General features: G+C 41.6%; 1 protein-coding gene across 2 annotated transcripts in view; it reads left to right on the top strand.

Annotated features, from left to right (window-relative positions):
* The window catches only part of LOC107585562 (chromodomain-helicase-DNA-binding protein 7-like), a 64,794-nt gene that overhangs the window by 17,349 nt on the left and 27,947 nt on the right, over positions 1 to 19,498 (top strand). Inside the window, exons 2-3 of one of the 2 annotated variants that reach the window (XM_016272632.1) lie at positions 7,548 to 9,544; positions 14,445 to 14,851. In XM_016272632.1, coding sequence (XP_016128118.1) covers positions 7,724 to 9,544; positions 14,445 to 14,851 — 2,228 coding nt within the window. In that variant the 5' untranslated portion in view covers positions 7,548 to 7,723. The remainder of the gene's footprint in view (positions 1 to 7,547; positions 9,545 to 14,444; positions 14,852 to 19,498) is intronic. The other variant, XM_016272639.1, reaches the window with a different exon arrangement.

Raw genomic sequence — 19,498 nt, 5'->3', positions numbered from 1 at the left:
TATATATATATATATATATATATATATATATACATACTTAGGGCTGGTGCTTTTTTTGGTCATTCAGTGTTCCTGTAAAAAAATAAAGAACAACAATACTGATAATATATAATTATATGATTTCTACTAAGAACAATATAAAAATGCACTACGGATTAATGAGCTACTGGATTCATGAATATTAATCAGGTTGTGTGCGTTTGCTCGAACGGATTCGCTGAAATCAAAACGAGGACGATAATAGGTGAGCACCAGCCAATGAGATTGTTGTTTGCGCATTAGTTCCGCTGACTACAGGAAAACCCGGAAGTTCTTAAAAGCTGAAGCATTCCAAAGGAACTCTATTTTTTACAGGAAAATACAACAAAGTATGTCGTTTACATGTAGCGCATCAATTCTTCATGTTATGTAAGACTTATGTAAGTCATTATGTAAGACGGCGAGTCGTGCGCCTTCACACTGTATGGGTATCATTACCATGCGGAAAAAAACTATAGAAACTATCACAGAAATTCTTATTCCATTAAACCATTACAAAATTCCTTTTTGTTTTGGGCATTATTCCAATAGGAATTACTGTTGTTCTATTGGTTGCCATCTGCCAGATTACATCCCACAAATAGAATCCATCAAATAGACACCATTATAGTTTACATTTAAAACCAATACAATTCCCACTATAACCCTGAAAGCCATTAAATTTTTTTGTGTTTTGGGAGGGGTTCTATTGTTTTGGTTTTTTCAGCTGGCAAGATTATAATGGTATAACTACTTTTACAGAATTAACTTTAATTACTGAATTTCACAGAAAATATTTGTTTATTTTTTATAAATAAAGAACTGTATTTCTTAAGTCAATCATTAAAGTATTACATATGGTACATGGGGTGATTTATTCATTTGAAGTATTTGGGATTTTAAGAACAAGTGGAAAATGTGCTGAATCTAAGAACAATATAAAAATGCACTACGGATTAATGAGCTACTGGATTCATGAATATTAATCAGGTTGTGTGCGTTTGCTCGAACGGATTCGCTGAAATCAAAACGAGGACGATAATAGGTGAGCACCAGCCAATGAGATTGTTGTTTGCGCATTAGTTCCGCTGACTACAGGAAAACCCGGAAGTTCTTAAAAGCTGAAGCATTCCAAAGGAACTCTATTTTTTACAGGAAAATACAACAAAGTATGTCGTTTACATGTAGCGCATCAATTCTTCATGTTATGTAAGACTTATGTAAGTCATTATGTAAGACGGCGAGTCGTGCGCCTTCACACTAGAGTTTACGTTACGCCAAATACACAAAACACAGGTGCGCTGCGCATCCATTCAAATAAACTGGAAAAATATCACAGATCGCTTGACGGAGAGTGAAACTCTGAAGCACTCAGTCAGAGTGTTCTGTGAGGGAAAATATATCTGTGCTAATCATATACTCCGCCTCCAACTCGCTGTATTTCTTAAGTCAATCATTAAAGTATTACATATGGTACATGGGGTGATTTATTCATTTGAAGTATTTGGGATTTTAAGAACAAGTGGAAAATGTGCTGAATGTTTCATTTCATCCAAGTGAAATTAGCAAGCAGTTAGACTGAATTTACATTAGTTTTAAATGCGGAGCCAGGCACGAGTCGGCACGGGTTGCGTGCATGCGTCAAGCCTCATCCATACTGCCAGATGCGCTCGTGGAGACTTGCGGAGCCGGGTTCGAATATAACCGAGCATTATGAGACAGGCTGCGTGAGTGCAGCAAGCGTGAACGAGCTGTCCGTGCTGATTGGGGAGAACGGAGGTGCGCTCACTCTATTGGTTAGTAAGACACTCGCAAAGTAGAGGGTTGAGCCTACTCTACCAGGATCAGGAAACAGTCATCCATAAAATGCGCTTCAACAAGTTGAATATTTGGGTTGAACTGTTCTGGAACAGTGTTGTAAATGCAACTTAACCACTGATTTCTAGTCGTGTCCTCTTTTGGAAGACCAAACAAAGTAGTTTCGCTTTCACAACTAAACGCACAGCGTCTTCACGGCATGGCGGCAGCAACAATTACTACAGCGAGAATAAAAGTTATGCCGCCTTTGCGTGAACATTTGGGCGGCATTATGCAAATCTTCCTACATCGGGACGTAGACATATGGGGGTGTGTTAGAACGAGCCGTTTTAGGTAGGCGTGGTTGACTCTTAACTTTTATAAAGAATATCTCTTTGGATTTGAGACTTTAGTCTTTGCAACTTTACAGACCTTCTTTATGCACGAAGAGCTTGTAACACTTCAAAGAGAAAGGAAAACTTTAAATCGCATCACATGACCCCTTTAAACAATTAAATAAACTGCAGAATGTTATGTTTTTCTAATACACGCATGAATTGCATGTATTCAAACAGCGCTGCACGAGCTCGCGGCGGCAGGATTCAAAGTCCAAAGCGTGAGGAAAATCTGCTCTGAAACGGTGTTATTCGTCAGCTGCTCAGTAACATTTTTATGAATTTTTACAAGGCATGTGACAATGCGATACGTGCAACAAACATCTTCCCAAATTCGTAATGAGAATCATTTGTCAACAAAAAGCACTGAGGTCTTCCTGTGGGTTTCTGCCAAAATAAAAGATGAGAAGCAAGAACTCCATCAACATTAATAAATGTTATTGTAATTTTACTGTTGTTCTGTAAAATAAAAGAAAATAATGAAAATAATAATTACAACAGCTCTATTACTACATTTATTGTAACCATAGTGTTCAGACTGGGATCTATAATATTTTCTATAAGTCTCTTCGACTCAGCAGGGCTGCATTTATTTGTACGGTAAAAAATACATGCCTGATTTTCATTCAAAGCTGTCACTCATCATCTTAGTTCATCGCGAGCTCACATTTATAATCAACGAAGCTCTCTACACTGTGTGATGAATCTCTTATTTACACCCTGTCTACACTTTGCTTATGAAGGATTGGTGAGATATGTCTGTGATACATTACTCGACGCTGCAAAAACACGTAGAAAGCTTTGAAGCTTCCCTGAGCGCAATCACAAGTATGATGATGATCGGGTCAGTCGCACTGGTGCTCCTAAAATAAATTTCATAGTCGCACGCAGTAGTTTTCAGTCGCAAATGCGACTGAAATGGTCGCACTGTCGAGCCCTGAGAAGGGGGTCTAAAAATGGCCAAAAAATATTTCACTAACTTAATTTTAAGTTAAATTGTGTTTTATTGGTATAATGTCTACTAGAATATTAAAAAAATGTTCAGTGTTAAGTAAACATTAACATTTTTGTTTTGTAAATGATTTTTTCTTTGAAAAGTAAGACAAAACAATAAAAAGCTAATTTTGGCCATTTCATTTATGCAATGGTGAAAAAAATTAGCAAAATGGGGGGGAAAACGTGAAAAACCGCGTTCGGACTTCAGCCCAGTGTTTCATTTTGTTTGGCTTAGGCCAAGAATTTATTTCAGTTCATCCCTTGTAAATAGCCTTCAAATATATTTGATTTTGTCCATATATACTTGACAAAAAGAGAAGATGAACACTAGCTTAAGCAAAACGCTGCCGTACTTTGTAACTGCTTATGTAAACTAGGGATGTGTGGGTCTAGTCGACTAGTCGACTAAACGGTACAGATCCTACTAGTCGACACTGAAAACAATAGTCAATTACACGACAGAGAAAAAAAACAAGAAAAACAAAACCATAATTTTATCATTCAAATACCATCATTTTAACATTGCATTTAAAACATTTTAAATAAGTTAAAATAAAACGTTTGAAAAATTGAAAAATTATTTTTAAAAGTTTATCTGGGCGGAAACTACATTTTTACCTCAGACCTCATGCGTTTTCTTTGTGTCAGTTGCGGCGAGTTCAAAAATGACCACGCGAAAGACGAGAAGGTGTGGGATTATTTTGAATTAGAAGGAAATGGAAAAGTTGTGTGTAAACTGTGTAATATCAAATTCTTACAATAACTCTACTGGAGCGATGCGTAATCATATTCAATACAGGCACGTAGGTGTTAGCTTAGAGGCTGGCCAAAGCTAGCAAATGTCAATCACGTCATTCACTACAACCCGCCGGTGCTGTGATCCCGTTCGCACCGTCTATTCCTCTAACGACGACCCACTTCGGTGGTGGTGCGGTATGTCCAGGCACTTTCTGAAACTCTTATCGGCTTGCTTTTCGTTATCTCAGCGTGCCTGCGACTTCAGTTCCTGCCGAGCACGTTTTTTCAAATGCAGGAATTTTATTGTTAATCGCCTCAAGTCCCGTCTTTCACCAGACCATGTTGATAATGTCACTGAACAAATAACGCATGGTCTGAGTAAGTAAAATGGGCATTGTTGCATTTTGTTTTTAAACTATATAACCTACACGAAGTACGTTTTTAAAAGCCATTTTAATGCTATTTCTTGATAAACCTTCCTATTGTTTTTGACTTGTTTTAATATGTTGGCTAACGTTATATGAAGATTAAGAATTCTGTCAGGCTATTGATTGATTTTCCATTGTTCTGCATTTCCCCAGCTGATTTGAATAAATAAACTATGCTTTGGCCGACGTTGAGTGTATGCTCTTCTTGTTTTTTTTTCTTTTTAACAACCGCCTAAAATGAAATGATGATGACGCGAGGCAAGTGTGCGAGCAAACGGAATTCATTGAGGGATTTGACAGTGTGATTCATAGATTAAGTATTTCAAATATAGGCTACTATATATGCTACACGCACGCACAGAGGTTTTTTTCTTTTTGGGGGGTTTCTTGCTTTTAGAGTAGTCGGATATAAAACTTTTGTTTAAACGACAGTCAAATTAGTCATCGCGCACATCCCTAATGTAAACGTGCTTATTGTCATAGAAATGGACTGAGAAGTCTGAACTAACCAGCAGATCACATGATCATCACGGTGGCTCTTAAGATTACTCCAGTTATGCTTTGCCAGCATGGGTTATTCTCAATGAGGAGTTGGGAATTGTGGCAATAACTTGCCCCTGAGTGGACCTTTATTCAGATTTATTATGCAGCACAGTTGTTGCACAGTAAACCACACTTTTCACATGCTCTGGGCTTTTTACCCTATATATCTTAGGCTATGAATCACTGTAATCACAGGCGGATGTTGTAATGTTGCCAGAGTATTTGTTACTCACCCAGTACATTGTTTTAAAATCGTACATCGTAACTCAGAATGTCAAGAAGAAAAGACAGATTATGTCTCTGCAATGGTGTTATTCCTCACTTTTCACAGCCTTAATATGGCAGTGCATATTTTTAAGTCAAGTTTGCTTTTCTTACAGAATTGATTGGGGCAAACAAATCAAAAGTGCCTCTGCTTCCTCTAAAGGGATCAAAATGTTATTTACTATTTCATAGATGGTGATCTTGTCTCTTTCTATAACTTCTGTCAAAAATTTAATATTTTCCTGGGCTCCTTGTTTCTTTTCAGGACCAGAAAAATCTAAGCTTTTTTTTTTTTTTTACAAAGCCAGCACAAAATGTATTAAAAAAAAATATTTTTAATATATATATATTTTTTACCTTTACTAGTGAACCTTTACTAATTTCCATTAGGGTTATTTTTTTATTTATTTATTTTTTAATAGAGGATGCAGATATTGTACGTAGCTTAAATGTTTGTTTTGACCTGGCAAGGTTATTTTTGTGACGTTATGTGTATTCGTGGTTGTAATTGGCTGCGTCTTCACTTCTTGTTCTGCCCTCTGGTCAGGGGCAAGCCTGGCCACCCACTCACTGTGGTTAAGCTGTGAGTAAGTGTGTACATCATAGTGCTCTTGCTCTATGGCTTGTGCTCCTCCTGAGGGGTGTGGTGCTCCAGAAGGAGCTGTTCTGGCACTCCGCCACATCTGTCACTCTCCAAAGAGAATTGGGTGAACGGTCAGCCTGCCGGCTTAGACGCCAAATCTGATCATAGGGATTCAAATTTGCAGCTTTTGGCATTGCTCTGTAGGATCTCCCACCCGCCCCTGCAGATGCAGCAAGAGTAGCGTAGTACTCTGGTGAATAGGGACTGATTTATAGCTGTGGTGTTGAGACTCCTCTTCCTGCTCTTAACTAGAGCTGTGAGGAGATTAAAGCTGTGGTGCTGTCACCCACAGGCAGACATCTCTCCTCCTTCCGATCATCCTCCTATTAAGATTGGCTGTGGTTGTAATGGTCAGCTTGTGCCATCACCTTTAGGGCTTTGGGACAAAAAAAAGTTAGTGATGGTTAAGTCCACCTCAAAGAGATGCCTTGCTTTTTTAAACGGATGATCTTTTTCCTTATCAGTGGAATGAATATTTGTGCTGGTCTACTGGTTTTGGTGAAGTTGTGCAAGTCTGTAACATTTATTTGCTTTGTGTGGTTTGTAGCAGTGACTGTATACTATGATATTGCTTACAGGAAGTCTTTGACACCTCCTGCCATGCTGCACGACCACTAGCTCATTATGATGTTATCTAGTTTTACTCACTCTTGTCACCTTAGTTTACGGCTGGAAAGGTTTTTTTTTCTTCTTTTTTTCTCTCTGCCATAGTGATGTCCTCAGAACTTTTGTAGCACAGGTTTTTTTTTTTTTTAGGATGCCTAAAACGCAACATGCTGAAGCTTGTTTTTCAGTGTGGCTCTTTGATTCTTAGATTAGGCTGGTCAGTATAGATTTTCACCAGGATAGTTTTAGCAGCCATGTGGAGAGTTTTAGAGAGATAGGAAAATTGGGGGTTGGGTGAAGGAGGTACTGGATGGGAGGAGCCTGAGATGGGGTGGAAAATTTTTCTTTTGGGGGTAGCTGAAGTCGAGGCATTGCATTCCTCGCCCACCCCCCCGCTCATATGCGTAACACCCACTACATGTGCATATTCACTAACTAACTCATATGCACACATGGAGGTAGTTGTGGTTGAGTAGGACATCTTAGCAGGCTGCATTTTCCCCTCCCTTGCCTGGTTTATCTCACATCTACATAATTCCCCCTGCTCATCTGATTACCTTGCACTTGGGACAAGCTGGTTAGGTATGTAAAGTGTGTATGAACTTACAACCTTACTCATACTCCTTAAATGCTTCAGAAACACACAAATGCAGGTGGCAACAGGGCTGGTTTTAAGACTTGGCTTCAGCAGGTGGGCTGCCTGCATGTGTTCCTACATCTGCCTGCCTGGTCTGGCAGCTGCTGTTGTTTAACTACCACTGCTTCTGCTGCTGTCTCACTTTAAACTCCTTTGTTCTTTTCCCACCATCAACGAATTGTAAAGAATGAATGAATTTAGGCTTGGTGCCTGTGTGTGTTGGCCCTTTTGTCTGGAAGCAGAAGGAACAGAGGGGTGGGGGCTGGGATCAAAGGTTGGCAAAGAGTCAGTTACAACTGATTTAACTGCAAAAAAAAAAACTAATTCTCACCACCCTTCAACTGCTCTTGTATCTCTCAACAGCTGTGACTCACTGGCTGAAAATTTAATAAAGAATGGTTAAAGTGAACAAAATGGACTTGCTCTCACCTAAAGATATTTGTGTTAATACTCCCTCTCTCTCTCTCTTTCTTCCTCTCCAGGTCCTGTAACCTGACTTTGCCTGACGCTGCGTTCTCTGAGAGAATTAAGGAAATATGGAGTGACATGCTGCAGATTAGTTAGCGGATTAGCGGCTTTGAGGACATCCACCTCTGTGTGAGCACACATTCCCTGTTCTGCTTCTGAAGCTCGGCTGCACAGCAGGAGCACTGCAGCCATGGCTGACCCAGGTATGATGAGCCTCTTCGGAGACGATGGGAATCTGTTCTCTGATGAGTTGGAGGGCCTGGGGGACTGTGGCTACCCCCAAGGTCAGGCAAATCCAATGAGTCAACAGATGCCCCATGAGCACCAAGGCTACGGGCAGCTCCCCTCTTCTCTTCACCTCTCCTCACCTGCTGTACCTGGACAGGCCAAGCTTGGCCTCCATTTTGACCACTTCAATCAGTATGAGCAGCCCAAGATGCATCCAATGGACCAGCAGGGAGGCCGGATGATGGGGAACGGACCAGTTAATGGCATGTCCTCCCCTCATTCCCGCTATCACGGTCCTCCGCCAGGTGCAGGAGGGTCTGCAGGGCATCATGTCTACCCGGGAGCACAAGGAGATGGCCAGAGCCAGTCATTCTCAGATAGCGGAAATGCGTGGGGTGCTCAAGCGATGCAGGTGCCCGATCAAGCTAGACCCGCTTTCCAGCAGCAACCTCCACAAGCCTCGTCTCATCAGCACGGCCCTGCCGGACCACAGGGACATGCCCACCAAATGGGCCCTTTTATCGGCCGTGATGACTATGCCATGCAGGGCCACAACCAGACGCAAACACCCCCCAGAATGAACCACTTTCCCCAAGGCCTCCCTCAGGAAGCCAATCATTTCATGGGTCACGTGGGGATGACTCAGAATCCCGGCATGTCGGGACCCCCCATGCGTCACCCAGCACAGCCTCCTCAGCAGCATCAGCAACCCAATCAACAATTTATCCACAGACCTGGCCAGGGTCCGGTTCATCAGGAGTCTGTCGCCAGCCTCAACCCCCAGTTCCCACAAAGCCCTTCAAGACAGCAACAGCAACAGCCGCAGCAGCAGGTCATGGGCGGAAGACCCCACCAAAACATGGGATATAACATGCACAACCAGCAAGTCCCTTCCAACACTGTAAACAGCTCAGGGCAGTATCCTCCCTATCCTTCATACGGCAACCTTAATCAGGGATTAGCCAACACTTCAGGGATGAGTCCCAACTTGAGCCTTACCACCAGCAGCAACCCTAATGCTCCCGTGACCCAGGTGCAGCGTTACCCTGCCCCGACGGGGCCCCAGCGCTACCCCACACCTGGGGCTCAACAGGGACCAATGCACCAGCAGCCCATTCATGTGAACCAAATCAACACCCAGCCTATGCATCCAGCTCAGAACCAGGTTGCAGCCCAGCAGAAGCTGCAGCAACAGCATCTACCGCCTCCACCTCAGGGATCATACGCCTCCCCTCCTTCCATGTCGCCCATGAGGAACCTGGCTACCCCTGCGGGCACGCCTCCTCCCCAGCAGAGCCGCCCGCCCAGTGCGGGTTTAGTAACTGATGTCGGCGGCTACCCCGGCGTGCCGCATCAGCCTCAAGGCCCAATGGCTCACGCCCAGAGAGGAGCCTGCCCAATGAATGCAGCTCCGCAGCATCCCCACCAACAGCTGTCGTTGCATCCCTCACACCCACATCCTCCACCAACTCAGATGTACGCTGCTTTGTCACCCAATCACAGGGCCACGGGCGCTCAAGGAAGACCTCCAGCAGGACTGGGTGCGAACCACACAGAGCCACAGGACCAGAGGCTGCTCGCCCAACAAGCGCAGCGCCAGCAGCTGCAGACGCCCCCATTGCCTTTCCAGCAGCAACAGCTGCAGCAGGTGCACACCCCTCCCTCGATTCCCCTGTCACAGACACACCTGGCTGCACACCACCAGAGCTCCCCTCCGTCTCAGCAGGCATGGGCACCTCCTCACCAGTCACCTCCACCCATGCAGAAAGTGCCTCACATGCAGGTGAGTTGTGCAAAAGAAGCATGCCTTCTATTGCCATAGTCTTTTGGAAAGTCCATGGTGTGCACGTGGGTGGCAGAAGGCCCGTTTGAAGGTTTCTCTTAGTGGCTATGGTGCGGCCTGTGCCCCACATGTGTGGAAATGGATTTTTATAGCTGTTTGTTTCCCCCTCACTGCATATCCTGACACTCCCCAAGACACAGGCGCCACAGTGCTAATCTCCAAAGCCCTACCCCTCCCCCATTCCACTCTGAAGGGGAAATGCTCCCTTCCTGCTCGCTGTAAGCATCACTCTCCTCCCCCGTCTGCACTCCTTCCGTTCCCCTCTCGCTCTCTGCATCATTTCTGTCTCTCTCTCTCGCTCTGCTCTTTCTGTTTGCTTTGCCTGTCTCGGAGGACTCATGCGTGAGTTAATGGCGTACAGCAGGATGCGTCCTGTTGGGAGGGTGGAGGAGGGAGCCAGTGGGGAAGGGAGGTTAGCAGCTCTCAATAGCTGTGTGTGTCACGTGATTCTGGTGCCATTAGCTTGTTTTGCTCTGAAAGCCTCTTTCTCTGGTGACCCATTCACACACAATGGCTGCTGTTATGCCAGCGTGCACATCCTGCACATAGCATTTTTGTGTCTCTTTATCTCACTCATACCAGCGTTGACAGCCATGGCTCGATGTCAGTGGTGGTGTCTGGCTGATTGTGTGATTTATATTAAAGTTTTGTGGTTGACATTTAAGATCAGTCTGTATTAATTCATCCACCTCACTTGTGACCTAGATGAAGCGCATGCAGTTAAGTGTACCACTTTCACTGTAGCTAATAAGCCATCTCGTTTTTGTCCCAATCATGAGTTGTCTAAAGACATTTAATCCTAACATATTTTCTATCTGCAATGGTATGAATGAAAATACACCCTGTTTTCTAAATGCATGAGCGTATTGTGAACAATTCATCTGTTCAACAATTCATAACTGGTGTTAAAATGAAACAATAGACTTTTCTGGTGACTTAAACTAGATGTCTCTAATCATTTAGTCTGTTTAACACTGAACATTTTTTACAATTGACTAAGCTCAAAATCAGATCTGTCTCTATCCAATCAACAACCGTTAAACCAGCAACTGCAATCAACAACCACTTAAAATCAAGTTCCCAGCCCTACATGTTAATCTGTTTTACTCCGATGTATGTCACAATATAAAAGAAAATATTTGTCAGTGCTTCCTTTACATCATGACCAGTGTTGGGACGGTTGCTTTGGAAATGTAATGGGTGACAAATTACAAGTTACCTAATTTAAAATGTAAAAAGTAGTGTAACTATTTAAACTTAAAGTAATGTAACTGATTGCGTTTGATTACTTTTTGATTACTGTTCAGAATGCAAATTTTTGCTAAATTTTTCTAAACTGTTAATTTTGAGACATTTAAAGCAGGCAGGGTTAACCTTACAGTAGTACTGAACACTGATTACTGTCAGACTTTCAAAATACTTCTTCACTTTAAGATAATTTAATTTTAAAGCACAGCCACCACTAAATCAGACTTTAGTACCTCTTTTTACTTTAAGATTGTTCCGAGGTAAAATACAGATTTAAAATCATATCAAAATATAGTTTTATTGCTATGACACTGTTTTTGAAATCAAATCTTTGCACAGCTATGACCGGAAACACTGGCATCTAACAATGCCTTGGGGGGAAAAGTTAATTTAAAAAATATAGCATATACACAAGCTCAAATAGGAAAAAAAAAAAATATATATATATATATATATACACACACACATATACATATATATATGTATATGTGTGTGTGTATGTGTGTATATATGTATATGGGGTTTTTTTTAAAGAGCAGTCGATGCAATTTAGAAAGAAATCAGTAAAATCTGTTTGTGTGTGAGAAAATATTCAGTTGTAACCACCTTTGTAATCGTTTACACTTTCACATTTTTTCACTGTAACTGATTACAGTTACATTTATTTTGTAATTAAATTGCGTAATTCCGTTACATGTAACTAGTTACTCCCCAACACTGATCATGACTTTAACTCTACATTGCGCATGCCTCAAAAGAGGGCTTACAATGACTTACAAAGATACATAACAGCTACAAGTGTATGCACTACTTGCTTTATGCAAGCACTATATAGGATAAATCACTATACAGGATTTACCCTATTATACTTTATCAACACGAATTGATAGGTGAAACAACAAACAGCCTCCCACAAATAGTCTATAACCCAAGCATCAGGCTGTCTTTGAGTTCACATGAGCAACGGTTAAAGTTACTCGTCGTCAGGCTACAGAAGAATACCATAATTCCTCCGTTCAGTTAGACCCAAGACATCGAGAGTCACGCAGACCTATAACACCCCAGCCACAGCACATAATTGCGAATAACATGCCTTACCTTAACACAGAATCGACCACAGAGTCCAGCGTTTATATTTTTTCTGGAATTTGCACTGCAGCGCCCCCACACATTGATGCTCATGACAAGATTAGCATGTATAGTTATCTTTATTGAAGTGAATTAGGTTTAAATCGCCGTCATGCATGAATGAATTACATTTTTGCAATTTTACACATAATAATCCACGATCACATTACACAAAACTGAAATTGCGCGTCAAAATAACACATTGTCAATATTTGAGACCCCCCCCCACCCCCCCCAAAAATTTCACAAATCCCGTTTTCAGGGGAGCCCATGTCTTATTAAGGGGAGCCGAGCTCCCCTGTAGTTCGCACCCTGGTCACATGTGCTGGTCACTTTCTTGCACACCAAGTTATCAAAGAAACATAGGCCCCATTTTCTCCGCTCAGAACGTACAGCGCTCACCTTTCATGCTATTAAATGCTAGAGCCATGTCAATCATGAGATATTGAGAAATTTGATGCGAATTAAATGAGACTGTGACCTTTAAGTAGAGCAGTGCTTCATCTAAGGGAACAGACTCTTCGTTATGGCTCCAGTCAAACTGGTACCAAGCGCAAGTGTTCACAACATCACACTGGGCTTTAAGAACTAAAATAGAAGTGCAGATGGCAATGCATGCATGCCATGTTTATGATTCCTTTATTTCCCGTTTATCAGTTCATGCAAGGTGCCAGCCTCCTGAGACTCTCTGCTGACAGCAGCTGCCTGCCATCTTAGTGGTTTCACACTCTCTCTGGGTCAGATGAAAGCAGAGCAGTACTTCCTAAATATTCAGCATATAGTCAGGAGGGTACGAGTGTACGCTTGCACTTGCTGTTCTTAATTTGCGCAAACCAAATGTTGTAAAAGGAAGTTGCAACACAGAATGGGTAAAATGGCAAGTGCATAAATGTTCCAGTAACTCCTGTCTGGCTTTTTGATATGCGTTAAGCCCTAACTTGCCATCGTTGTCCATTTTTAAAGGTTGGTACTTTACAGAGCTTTATAAGTTCATGTGACAGAGAGATAGGAAGCCTTTGCTATACTTTGGCATCCTCAAGCGTTTTTATTCTGTGGGAGTTTTATTTGGAGTAGTTAGCTGCTAGTAAGTAGCTCTCAGTATCGAAGTGTTTCGGTGCCATAAATTTGTACCTCATTTAGATGAGCCAGAGCAGCCAGAAGCAGACTGAAGTTCAACAGCAGTGAGCAATGAATCTTGAAGATAAAGTTTAGCAAGGGTTAGGCTCTGTGTCTGGGAGCCAGCTTTTCATCAGATGAATTGGGTGTTAACTCACGAGTTCGCCCTGCAAAAAAGCCTGCCGTGCTGAGCCCAAGCGCAGTGCTCCTTCAGGGAGTATTTAGCTCACCGAGTGAGCACTTTGCCTGCTAGATTAACTGACACGTCAGTCTCCCCCTCCAAGAGATGAAATCCTATATTGAACATATTGTATTCTGGACTGCTGCTGTCAAATTAGAAATGCAGAGAGCGCGTGTGGTAAGCCTATTGTCATTCATGCAATTGATTATTGGGGAGGCTTGGCAAGAGGAGAGACATTTATCCGTTAAAGCGGCGGCAGAATGCTCGCTGTTCCAGCTGCTCTAATGATCACCGTTGAACTGGGTGTTGGGCATTTTCTGTGACCTTGCCACTGTTTGGTATGCATGGTGCACCCTTATTTCTCATGCTGTTGTTTACAGGAAATATGCATTTCATCACCACAATGATGTGGTTTACAAAGTCTTTTGTTTTAAAAGCGAAGTGCGTGGTATGCAATAAAACTCTAGACTAGAATCAACATATGGCTTATGGAGAATACACAATATTCTTCCTGATTTGCCAGGATGGAAACTGGTTTCACCAGACCAGTTTTTTGTGTATATGCCTTTTGAAAGCCATAACATATTGCATTAAATTTGCTGACTTCTAAAACCGAGGCATTTATGAAGTATAGATATAATTTATTAGTGTCATAATGCCTCAGTCCCATCTGCTGCAGGGACTCTGGGAAGCTGGACGCTTAGCACAGCTGACAACATGTTTCCTGTCGGTCTGACTTTGCCATGAATAAAGAGGGGGACAGAGATAACTGCAAGGAAAAAGGCAAAAACTTTGCCGTGTTAATGCTGCAGAGTTACAGCTAACACGGGCACTAATGGGAGCAAAGGGAATCAAACCAAGTAACATGGCATGCCTCAAGGGCCAACAGCAGCAGGGGCAGCTGTATGAGTGCATGAAAATGCGAAGATGTTTATTCACTTTTCCTAACTTTTCTGGGCGATTTAAAAAAATAAATAAATAATAAATGCTACTTAATGTATCTGGTGTTGATTAATGTAAAGAAGCAGCGATGCAATGAGCTTTGTTCAGCTTCTCTGTGGTTGTGAGATAGGCAAAAATTCAAAAAGGATTGTTGTGTCTCCTGCCTTGGTTATATTTCTTCTTTTTTGGTACTAACAGCTCCTGTCTCTCTCTCCTCGTCATCAGCATTCTCCATCAGACCCTTCCCTGGAGATGATAACCTCTAGTAAGACACCTGCCTTGAGCCCAAACCTCCAACCAGCCAACTGTGAAATACAGCAGACGAAGAGCGAGCTCAAGCCAAAAAAGAAGAAAAAGAAGAAAGCCAAGACGAGCGAAGACCAAGAGGGTAACAACATTATCGGTGAGGCCGGAGGAGCTTCTCTGATAAATGAGGGAGACTCACTTATGACTCCTGTGGAACAGTCTGTCGTTGAAAAGAAGAGCAAAAAGAAACCAAAGGAGAAGGAGCCCAAGGAACTGAAAGAGCCCAAGACTCCCAAAACCCCGAAGACTCCTAAGACACCCAAAGAACCTAAGGAGAAAAAAGTGAAGACTGCCACCCCGAAGCCTAAGAGCTCCAAAAAGCCCAGGTATGAAAAAAATCTGAACCTCTTGTAGTCTTCAAAAATCATATCTAAAGTTTTATCTGCATTGTTTAAATGTTGCAAATGTACCCCATATTTACTAGGGATGCTCCGATCCGCCTTTTTCGCTTCAGATACCGATTCCGATACCTAGGGTTCAGTATTAGCCGATACCGATCTGATACCAGTGAAGTTTTTTTTCCCTCATTTAAATAAATGTAGAATTTGTATATCTCTGTGTGTGGAACTGATATTCATTCTTTCACAGTCTACTAGATACAGACTACTTCATTATAAAGAAAAATAAAATAAACAAATATGAAAAAATATAGGCCTATGTGTATTTATAATCTGACAAATTTATCATAAACTAGGTTAGTGGATAATTCGGCAGCAAAAGTTATTCTAGAAAAATCAGTGCACAATTTTAGAAATCCAAACATTTAGTGAAAAACAATATTTTGTGGGGAACAAATAAAAGTGCTAAATATGGTAAAATGTTACACATTGCTATTTGTATTATAAAATCCATTCAATAAAAACATTCATGAATGTAGTAAGGCATACATCTCTCTCTCACTCACTTTGCGCATGTGAGAAAGCGACGGCGAGTCGTGCGCCTTCACACTAGAGCTTACGTTACGCCAAATACACAAACACAGGTGCGCTACGCATCCATTCAAATGAACTGAAAAATATCACAAATCGCTTGCCGGAGAGTGAAACTCTGAAGCGCTCAGTGTTCTGTGAGTGAAAATATATCTGTGCTAATCATATACTCAGCCTCCAACTCACACACTGACGAGTAAAATCTGAGAATTGATTAGCCATTGGCTAATATTAGACGACATTTAGTCACCCAGAGTGAAGATTTAGTCGCATATGCGAGTGATTTACTCGCAATATAGAGGGTTAACAGTCTATGAGCACGAAGCGCTTACAATGTGCACACATTAAGCGCTTCGTGTTAAAAACTGCAATGCACAAAGTGAAGAGAAATTGATGCGTAGTGTATTATATCTGTGCAACAGTTATTGAGCCTTTCTTTTAACAGTTTTAAATTTCAATTACTGTGCACGTTAAAAACAATTTATAGTCTTTTCTACGCCTGTGTTTTGTTCTCAGAGACACCCGGTAGCAAGTAAAAAAACATTAAACTCCAGCAAGAAAATAAAGTCCTTTTTGCAAAATCATAGACCTGTATTTACAAATCAAGTATAATGGGAACACAGAATGATCTTGGAGAGAGCTTTACCGAGCTGACTGCTGTAACCGAACGCGACCAGGGTTTAAAGGCTGAATGAATGACTGACAGCCACAGCAGAGAAAAGAGTTTGTGTGAACTTTTAATGTAAGGACTTAAATATTCATATGTAGCTCACATTAAGCTATCATATGGCGTCAGAAGTAACAGAATAATTCGCACAATCGAGAAAAAAAGAGAAGAGAAAAAAATCTCGGATTTGGATCGGTTCTATCTGCCCGATACCCGATCCGACAAAAATGCCACTATCGGAGCCGATACCTGATATGAATATCGGATCGGCGCATCCCTAATATTTACATGAGCTTCCAAGTGTGAAATGTCCATATTTACTGTAGGTGCTTACTCGTGTGCTGGATGGAGTCACAAAGCCTCATGTGATCATCTGGTTCATTGAACTGTAGATATGTTTAGTACGAGTTGTTTTCTAGGCCTGGTACAAGCTGATGGTGCTTTATCAGAGTTCAGAGTTGTCAGAGGTCATAACATTTTATAACGTTTTTAAGAGACAAGGAACTTTATATCGTCTAAGACTGACTTCAGCTTTTTTTATTTTCTCTTTGAATTGCAAGCGCTAAACCACAAACGTGACACCTTTCTGATAAAACCGGCGCTAGTTGCTCCAGTAACTTAATTCTGGAGGCCTTTAAAAAAAGATAATCGCATCTCATCTTTGCTGATCATTTGTTCTGTGAAGAAGTCATTAGTCCGTTTTGTATTTTATTAACGCTACCTAAAACAGTATACTATCATAAACATCTCTCTTCTGGATATAGTTCACAATAATGCTGCTTATTACATTTAAATGATGCCCCCTTCCTTTTTTCCTTCAACCCCCATCCCCCTCAGAAAAGAGAGAAAATGCATCCATCCTGAATATGCAGAGCAAGGTTGCATGGCCATTTTTCCTCTAGCGGAGGTAGTAACATGATCCGGCTGAGGAATGTGTCCGCCTTCCCCTTTAACCTCCTCCTCCCCAACCCCCACCCCCCTCGCCCATCCGAAGCCCCGTCACTCCACCGCCGTGTCCCTTTCATCCAGAGGAAAAGGGCCGGGCCAAAGCAAGCTCATCTGCAGCACAGTGCCAGAGCAGTAGGTCATCTGAAGGGGGAGGAGGGAAGAAAGTGTGTGTGTGTTTGTGTGAAGGAAAAGAGGAGGGGGATGTCTCCATTCAAAATGGCACCTAATGCTAGTTAGTCTACAATGCTGTCTCATTAATCATGCCGGCCTGAATTTGACCAAATCTGCTACAGAGCTGGATGTGTGGTGTTAGCGAGCCCCTGTGGATAGTTTTTAAACTGTGTGGCCCCATTTCTCAAAAAGTGGGCTACATATAGCACATCTCGCATTTGATGTGAGTGTCATTCATTTCCCTTTCTCCATCTTCATTTGTTTGTTTATCAGCTCTTTTAACGTTTTCCTTGTTTAGTTACTCTTTTCATGCAAGTGGAGTACAGGAAACTAGGTTGGACGTTAAAAGTCTTGGCCTTGTATCTGTTGGCGTTCTTATCTGACAAAGAAAGCACAACTATAAATAGTCATTCTCAGGCCGCACCCAGGGTAAAATGTGGAGTGTCTGTGAGCCCAGGTTTTTTTCCATATACACAGACATCAAACACTTCAGAAAGATCCCTCCTCAGCACTGCATTGCATGCGGCTCTTTCCCCCACGAGAAGACTGTTTTGCATTGCAAATACACACCTCTCACCTTCAATTTATTGGCAGGTTCCCAAGCAACTATAGCAAAGCCCCCATTTTAGTCGGTGGGGTTGTTTTCTAACTGCATAACCACCTAACCTGGGTGGGCAGTTCCGCCGACCCTTTGATTTCCGTCTCATGTCGAAGCAGAGTCTCTTTTTCTCTTTCGCAGATTATCTTAGCTACATCCTGTGCGCTCATATACGAAAACCACAACAGTCGCGGTTGCATAGGAAGTGCTGCAATGTGTGTGTACTCAAAGATCTTCGCTTGCGGGACCAGCATGCCTGTTTGCTCACGAGTCTAACTACAGCACCTTTACGCCAGACTGCTTGCTTATTTGTCCTCAAACAAGCGCTCCGCCTTGTCTTCCCTCCAGGCTCCAGTGGAAAAAAAGTTGAATTCTGTGTGACATTGAACCTCAAAGACAAAGTGCAGAAAGGCGGATGGCACAACAGAAGGAAAGGGCCAAGCATCCAACTTTGTCCTCCCTGTGTATTTTATCCTTCTAAGACTAACAGACCTGTCCCACCTGAGCTTGGGAGTTTTCCGTTCTTGTGAAGTCTTGTGTCGCTGCTTTGGTGATCAGACAGGCCACCGTCTCAAAAGAGTGAGCAAGTGAGACCGTGCGGTGAATGGATTCGAGAAGTGTGCCGAACGCTGAATGCGCAGCCACTTGGGGGACAATCAAAAGTGAAGACTCGCTTGCTGTCCATCAAAGACTCCCTCGCTCTGAAACTGTTTCTTTGATCAAAAATTATTGCAATTTCTAATATTGGTTTGCTATTTTAATATACTTTAAAATATAATTTATTTCTGTGACGCAGTGCTGAATTTTCATCACCCATTACTCCAGTCTTCAGTGTCACATGATCCTTCAGAAATCATTGCTGATTTATTATCAGTGTTGAAACGGTTGTGCTGCTTAATTTTTTTTTCTATTAATAAAAAGTTCAAAAGAACAGCATTTATTCAAAATAGAAATATATTATTTTCTAACAATAGAAGTCTTTACTATCACTTTTTATCCATTTAACACATCCTAGCTGAATAAAAGTATTAATTTCATTAAAAAAAAGAGGGAAAAAGTTTACTAACCCCAAACTTTTGAGTAGAAGTATATATTGTAACACACAATTTCTATTTTGAATAAACACTTTTTTTCCCTTTCTTTTTTTACTTTATCAAAGAATGCTGAAAAAGTATAACGGGTCCCAAAAAATATAAAGCAGCACAACTCTGTTTCTGACACTGATTATAAATCATCATATTAGAATGATTTCTGAAGAATCATGAGACACTGAAGACTGGAGTAATTATGCTGAAAATTCAGCTTTGTCATCACAGGAATAAATTGCATTTTAAACTATATTAAAATAGAAAACTGTTAGTTTAAATTGCTATAATATTTCACAAAATTAAATTTTCTGTTTTTTGATCAAATAAATGCAGCCTTGATGAGCATAAGACACTTCTTTAAAAAAAAAACATTAAAATCATTAACATCCCAAACTTTTGATTTGCACTGTATGTTGCTTTGTTTTTGTGCAAGAACAATGAGAAACGTTGTGTTTGTCACAGAACATGTTTGTCTATGCATGGTTGCAGTTTATGTAATAAACCTGCCCTCTCAGTGATGTCGAGTAATTGAATGGCTCCACAGCACGGGTGACCTTGCTTTCTCTCCCCCC

This window comes from Sinocyclocheilus grahami, unplaced genomic scaffold, assembly GCF_001515645.1.
Source record: "Sinocyclocheilus grahami isolate Dianchi unplaced genomic scaffold, SAMN03320097.WGS_v1.1 scaffold5.1, whole genome shotgun sequence".
Taxonomy (NCBI): Eukaryota; Metazoa; Chordata; class Actinopteri; order Cypriniformes; family Cyprinidae; genus Sinocyclocheilus; species Sinocyclocheilus grahami.
This window is presented reverse-complemented; position numbering and strand designations above follow the sequence as displayed.